Here is a 7,438-nt window from a genome sequence, read left to right as displayed (position 1 = left end):
GTTTGGGAAACTGGTATTTCTTTCCCTGAACCCAAGTAGCCTGAAAGAGGAGGAGGGGATACCAGATTAGGAGTCCCTTCAGGTATCTTAGGACATGCCTGAGTCAATCACTGGAGTTGCCGGTAGGAAGCAGGAGAATGTGTGGCAGGCTGAGCTGTGATTCTTAGAATTGCCTGGAGAACGTGTGTTTTTGCAATATACACGAGTGACTGAGCGGCCAGCTTATCTCTTGTGGGAGGGTGGGATGGTGAGACTGGGGATAGTAATTGGTTCTCAGTGTTCACAGCCTCTGATGAGGCTTAGATCAGTCAGTGTACTTGATGGAATTCCCACAGTGCCCCCCACACGTTCTATTGGAAGACATTTTTGAAGTTTCTATTGTTATTTTTACCATTTTTTTTTTGAAGAACATTGTTCATGTTTTTTTTTTTTTTTTAAAGATTATTTATTTATACAAGCACTGGGTACAGTCAGAAGCATGGGAGGGTGAGAGAATTCACCAGAGCCAGAGCGGGGAGCAGAACAGGCAGAAGGACCGAATTACACTGCTGAGGGGAGCAGCGGGCGGCAGGAGAGGTCTGTGCGCCATGTGGGACCTTTACCGGCGGCTGGGGATCGAACCGGCGCTCAACCGCTGTGCCACCAGGGGAGGCCCTATTTTTACCATTGTTAGCATAGTTTGTGACTGTAAAATAGAGTGAGATATTCTCAGTCATAGAGATATTACTCTATCCCATTTTTTCATCATTAGTCATCACCTTCAGTTTTAACTGCTGATTTCTGGTTTCCACCAGCCCAAGGGACCCTGGTAGTTTGCCCTGTGTATTGATTGCCATCTGTGGTAAAAGTATACAGTATGTAAGGAAATAATCCAGGTAATCCAGGTTTAACCTTTTTTTTTTTTTTTGCCATTCTGTTTCCTGGCACTTTCAGGAATGCACTGTGGTAAAACGAGAATTGGTGATATAACCAAAGATTCTTACTCATGGCATAAAGCTGAAAGTTACTGTCATCCTGGTAGTGGGAGCAGCATGTTGTTTGGTAGTAGGTAGGGACAGAGAAAACCAACTAAGCCAGTGTACCCTTTGCATTGCTCATCGGAGTCAAGTTCCTGTTATATTCAAGAGGAGTCATACTGTTGCATTAATTTCAAGGACCCAGATGATACATGATAACTGCTTGAATATTTAATCTGTTATCTGTCATTCCTGTTGCGTATTCAATGACAAGAAAATTCTACCTATTTTAGTCTTCTAATCCTTTCATTTCCAAACCAGTCCCAGGGTCAGGTATGTGTGGAAAGGGGCCAAGAATTGACAGGATATCTAAGCAGCCATCTGTACACTACATGGAAATACCAAGTATTTCTGCTAGCACAGAAGAAATGATATAAGGACATCCTCAGAGGAGGCTTAAATCAGCCAGTGGACTCAAATGAACCCTTGCATTGGGTTTGGCACTGTGAGTAAGGGCAGATCTAAAATAAGTAAAAAGGCATACTCCTTGCCCATGAAAAATAGAGTTAAATTGGGAAAACAGTAAATGTACAGACTTATGAAAGAAGAAAAAAGTTCTATAAGGTAGTGAGTGCCACCTGACTTGCCCAGGAACCTTGATTTACCATGCCAGGAAATAGAAATAAGTATAATATTAGGATTAGCTTTTGAACCTGAACTTTAGCATGATAGCAAGGAAGCAAACCAAAGGATAGTGTATGTCCTACAGAAGGGGATATTTTTCAGCCACTACAGTACTCAAAGTTGGTAATCATTTAATAAGCAATAGTTCCAGTCATGGAGGACAGCAGGTAATTAAATTCAGAATATGGGCCAAAGCTTCTTACCTAGCCTTTAAAGCGCAGTCTTATCTGGAACTGAAAGAAGGAACACAGCAAGAACAAGAAAAAGACTAGGAAGACTTGGAGAAAGGTTTAAATTTCTGGAGGTGATGGTAGCAGGACCAGAAGTCTGACCGCCAAGATTCATGCGGTCTGACCTTGTTGGCTGGGCAGGTATCCCTCCTGCCTTGGGGATCTTTGGGAGTCTCTGCCTGGGTGGGTTGAGGCAGGCTGGGCAGGGAGGATGGTTAGTGGGCGACTTGACTGAAGTTGATTCCTAAGGTTGAGCCAGATCCTCTCCCTGAGGTGTGAGCCCTCTGGGTCAGGGCAGGGCTCATCTGGGGAACCTACGGGAGCACCACACCTGGCTCATTAGTGGATGTCTGGGGAGGCCTTTGAAGATGAAACACTCCATAAGCACTCATTGTTTCTGGTTTTTGGACAAAACTAGTACTTTGGTCTCCAGGGGCTGTTGATCTGGCTTCTTTGTATGATTCTGGAATTTGCTGCAAACTGAGGAGTGTAGGAGAAAACAAACCTGAAGAAGTTTGTGAAAAAACAGCTGAACTCCCACCAAACCCCCATGCTTTAGCTTGTAAAGAGAATTCCTTCCCATCCACCTTTCACATTGTGGGTTTGGGTGCACTCTGTCTTGACCTGTTTCTTTGCCTGCTGGGTTTGGGGTGTGTGTGTCTCTGGTTCCCAGACGCTGTAGAGAATGCCAGTAGCTGGCATATGGTGATTGCTGAATAAGCTGCCCGCTGACACATGTCTCCTGCAGGCACAGAGAACTGACTGGCACAGGCAATTCTGAACCCCCATCTCATTGTTTCAAAGATGCCTTTCTGTGGCTGACCTATGCCATAGAGAATCGAGGGAAAGAGAGAGGGAATGAGTGACTCTGATTCTGTCCAGTGGGGGCAATAGCTCCAATAGGCAGATAGACCTTCACAGTATATTTACTGTTTTTACTTTTAGTGCTTTAACTGAGCCCATTGTTCAGCAGGTGTTGTTAAATGCCCGTTTTGCATCAGACATTAGTGTCCAACCTGAGTGAGCTGCTGGTGAGGTTAGTAGAGACACTGGGAATTAGTCCAGTTACTCAACTCCTATGTGCCAGGCACTATTCAAGGGCCCGGGAATATGGTTGTGAACAAAATAGATGAGGAACTCACATTATAGAAGGAGCGAAGCAATGCAGCAAAAAACAAATATGTGGTATGTCAGATGGTGATGAGTGCTGTGAAGAAAAGTAAAGTGGAATTACTGGGGTAGAGTGGTGGTGGTGATGGTTGTGGTATGCTAGAGGTGGTCGTGGAGGGCCTCTGATAAGGTGACATGAAGGAACTAAAGCAGTGCGTGGAGGTGCCTGTTCTAGGCAGCATGAACAGCATGTACAGAAGCTTTGGGACAGGAAGGTATTGGGGGAACTGGAGTGAAGGGGAGAGTGGCAGGACATTGGATGAGAAGCAGGGCCCCTGCAGGTCATGCAGGACCCTGAGGTCCATGGCGTGGCTTTGGCTTGTACTGAAGGGAGATATGAAGCCAAAGGCAGGTTTGTGCAGAGGAACTGCACGAACTGATTTTTGATTTAAAACCAGCGTAGCTGCTGTGTGGAGAATAGCCTAGAGGGGGCTAGGGAAGAGGCAGGGCTGAGATGGCTGTCTCCTGGCAGCTAACCACGTGGAGCAGCTGTCCTTGGATTGGCCACCATGAGCCTAGGATTTAAGTGCCTGGAAAATGAGGGGCAGCTGCTCCCCACCCCTCCTTCCGTCTCTCAACTTATTGTATGAACAGCTTCTTTTCGGGTTACTGCTTTCTTGGTTCTGCCTCATTCATTTTGGTGGTCGTGGAAGGTGAGATTGCAGAAATACAGGAAGGGAAGGAGTAGAATCTGCATGAAAGCAGACAGCATAAACCTTGGGAACCTGGCAAGCCTGAACTTTGTCAAGAGTCACAGAACCACTCCTCATTCCACTCCCTCCTTTCCCACCCTTTCCAGAAGCCTCAGGAGGGTTGGGGGAGGGAGGGGCATCAATGATTGTGCAGTGCCTTGGGGTTATCAAGTGTCAGAACCGAAGGGACATTGGAAATCGTCTGGCTCAACCCTTCTCCCTCCGTGTACAGGTGCAGACAGGGAGAGGTGCAGTAACTCGCCCAGAGTCACACTGGTGGGTGACTGACAGTGGGGAGCCTGACGGTTCACTCCTTTGCTCCCAAAGGCTCGAGACGAGTCTGAGTGGGCTTCATCTTCACCATGCGCTCAGGCTCTCGGTTTGTCCTGACTTGGGCAATTTCATTTAACGCAAAGTCCTTACAAGCAGATAGTGGTAACGAAGTTTTACATTTCTTTGTATAGGAGCAAATCCTCTATACCAGGGACCAGGCTAAAACCAGACTGCCACTGCCCCGTCTTGAGCCCAACTGTCCTCAGAAGAGCAGCTGCTGTGATCATGGGTAATATCTTTGGAAACCTGCTCAAGAGCCTGATTGGGAAGAAGGAGATGCGCATCCTCATGGTGGGCCTAGATGCCGCAGGGAAGACCACCATCCTGTATAAGCTGAAGCTGGGGGAGATCGTCACCACCATCCCTACCATCGGTAAGGCCACAGCTTGGAGGTAGGCGTTCATGCCAGTAACCAGGCAGGGGGCCTATTCCTGTATCCTCCACCTGGCCTCTCCTCCCCAGGCAAGTCCATGCAGTTTGTGGGCCTCGGGAAGGATGGCGATTTAGCTTAGTAGCAGGTGCTGGGACTGCCGTTTGCCTATACCCCAGCCCTCTCTGATGCGGGAACTTCCGCAGCCTGGCATTCAACAGTTGCCCTCAAGCTCTGAGCTAGTTTGTTCTCTGTGTTGTTTGGAAAGCAGGTGAAGGGCTTTGATGTTCCTGCCAGAGGGTTGGGATTGCTTCAGTTTAGATCCTCGGTGGCCCTGATCCTGGTTAAGACCTGCCTGTGGGAGGGAGAGCACTGCCTTGTAGATGGGGCTCCAGATCATCATCTGCAGCTGGTTCTGCATTTGGGGCTCCAGGCGATAGCTCGCTGCTTTTTCTTCACTCTGCCTTGCAGGCCCTACTTCTTAGCTGAGGCAGACTCTGCTGGTCAGGATATAGGAGTGGGGCTGAGTCATTTCTTTGTAGGAGAGAGATCCAGAAACTGAGAGCATGAGTGGAGAAAGTTGACTCGCGTTACCCAGGCTACTGTGAGCCTCCTGACTGGCCAGTCTCATACTCTTCACTTTTCTTAGGGTTTTTTTTTTTTTTTTTTTTTTTACTTTAGGCTCCTGAGTCAAGGAACACCAGGTCTTAGGTTTTCTCTCCCTTGCTGGGATCACGGCCAAAAGTGGGAGAAATAGAAAGGAACCCCTTGGGGCGTCATTTATAGACTTCGTCATTTATAGAGCAAGTGGCCATAGCCTGTTTTTTCCCAAAGGGTTCAATGTGGAGACAGTGGAGTACAAGAACATCAGCTTCACAGTGTGGGATGTGGGTGGCCAGGACAAGATTCGACCTCTCTGGAGACACTACTTCCAGAACACCCAAGGTATGGAACGTGAATCGCCCAGGGGCTGGCAGGGGCTGGCTGGGTGTGAGCAGAAGGTGCGGCTGTCATTCTTGGTTGTGGGCCCTAAGTCCTTGCCCTGCTCCCAGGGGTGTGAGAAGGGGAGGAATGGGAGCGACTGTTGGGAGGGTATGAGGGGGTGTTTGTCTTTTGGGGGGGGGAAGAGGGGAACTCATTTGTCACCTCTGAGCAGTCTGTGCTCCGTCTCCCTAGGGTTGATATTTGTGGTCGACAGCAATGATCGGGAGCGAGTGAATGAGGCCCGGGAGGAGCTGATGAGGATGCTGGCAGAGGATGAACTGCGGGATGCTGTGCTCCTTGTTTTTGCAAACAAACAGGTGAGACTCCCCTCTGCCCCTGGATTGTAAGAGCGGGCAACCCTGCTGTGGAATTCATGGGGCCCCAGGGCTCACTGTGTGGGAAGCCCCGTGGCTGTGCTCTCAGCTTTGGAGATGTGGGAAATGTGATTAGCTCACTTCATGCACTGCTCCTGGCCCCCCGCCCCGGCTGTACTTAGTAACATTTCCTTCCTAAGGCTTGGTGTGGTATGCACAGCACCTCAAATCCTCCCTTGTCTTCCCTGCTGTCTGCTGTCACGGAACACCCCTCATTCCTTGGCCAGGCAGACTTGATTCTTTGCCCAGTCTGAATCACCTCTTTACTTTCCTACCAAACCCACATTTGGTTTCCAGCTCCCTAGTGGATTGCTCTCTAGTCCTTGGACCTGGAGTCCCAGGATGAGTAACCCCAAAGTAGCTCCTTACGATCTTGTTCTGGGTGCCTCAGGGCAGGAGCTGGAGAGGGTACGGCTCTCTCTGTCTGGTAGATGGGTGCTCTAGAAACCTGTCAGATCCTGAGGTTCCTTTTTTTGTGTATCCCTTGTGCTCCAGGATTTACCTAACGCTATGAACGCTGCTGAGATCACAGACAAGTTGGGCCTGCATTCCCTGCGTCACCGCAACTGGTACATTCAGGCCACCTGTGCCACCAGCGGGGACGGGCTGTATGAAGGCCTGGACTGGCTGGCCAATCAGCTCAAAAACAAGAAGTGAGAGCCAGGCAACCCTATCCGAGCACCCTACCCACCCTGACACACCTACTGTTTCCCTGCCCCAGCCCTACCCCTTCTTTCCTGTTGTTCAGTGTGGCCAGGGCCCCGGATATCACGTCCCCATGCCCAACAAGAGCCTTTTCTCCCCTCCTCCCCTCTTCTTCCCTGTTCACCAACATGACCAGTCCCCAGTTGCTGTCCTGATGATGAATCATTCCAATTTACCAGATTTAAAACGAAAACAAGGTTGTTATGGTTTCCTGGGGTGCCGCCCCCATATTCTGGGGAGGTAGGGTGGGATAGTCTCTCCGTTTGCTTCGTTTGGCTCTGGTTGCTGTGCTCTTGGCATCTGAGGCCCACCCCTCTCCGCACAGGCCCCTATCCTATGCCCCATCATCTTCACCGCCTTCTCCCTGCTCTCCATGGAAATTGCACGGGCCTCTCTGTGTGCGTGCGTGCGTGCGCGTGTATATACATGTATAGAGAGATATATATGTGGGGCCAGGGGAGGGTGGAGGGGGTGGAGTGCAGATCAGGGCTTGGAGCCAGGACTTTGCCCACTCTAGCCCTTTGCCCCTCCCACGTTGGTGACATACAGGTGAAGAAGGTGGACGGGAGGAGGCTGCCATGGTTTTGCAGTGTTCTCTCCTCTCTGCAAGTAGGTTTCCAGGATGAAAGGACAGATGTGGATTTTCCATCACCATTTTGCTCATCTCCCTCTCCCCGCCCTGCTGATGGCAGTGGGGTGGCGTTTATCTCTAGGTGACTGTTCCCAAGGAGATGTCACTTTGCCTTCCCTTGAGAGGGGAACCCACTCACTCTTTACCAGTCCAGAGTGTTAAACTGCTCCTCCCCCACGGCTTTAGCTCTCTCCCTCAGGAGGTTTAGGAGGAGGTGGCCATAGCGAGACCACAGTGTATGGAGACCTGGGGCATGGGGGAGAGGGCCTCAGGTTTTCCATCTCCATCCTCTTGTTACTAGTGATCGCT

The 7,438-nt window shown here is 49.8% G+C and overlaps 1 protein-coding gene across 2 annotated transcripts; it reads left to right on the top strand.

The window, feature by feature from the left end:
• Window positions 1-4,290: 4,290 nt before the first annotated feature.
• ARF3 (ARF GTPase 3) lies at window positions 4,291-6,834 on the top strand (the record flags this gene model as incomplete). Of its 2 annotated transcripts, XM_084256533.1 has the most annotated exons (4): window positions 4,291-4,438; window positions 5,270-5,380; window positions 5,612-5,736; window positions 6,289-6,834. In XM_084256533.1, 4 exons carry the CDS (start codon window positions 4,291-4,293, stop codon window positions 6,448-6,450), a joined length of 546 nt encoding a protein of 181 aa, XP_084112659.1. In that variant the 3' UTR covers window positions 6,451-6,834. The 2 variants fall into 2 exon arrangements, with proteins under 2 accessions (XP_084112659.1, XP_084112660.1); XM_084256534.1 differs by lacking the exon at window positions 5,270-5,380.
• Window positions 6,835-7,438: the final 604 nt, after the last annotated feature.

This window comes from Talpa europaea (genome assembly GCF_964194135.1).
Source record: "Talpa europaea genome assembly, chromosome: 15".
In the NCBI taxonomy this organism is placed as follows: Eukaryota; Metazoa; Chordata; class Mammalia; order Eulipotyphla; family Talpidae; genus Talpa; species Talpa europaea.
This window is presented reverse-complemented; position numbering and strand designations above follow the sequence as displayed.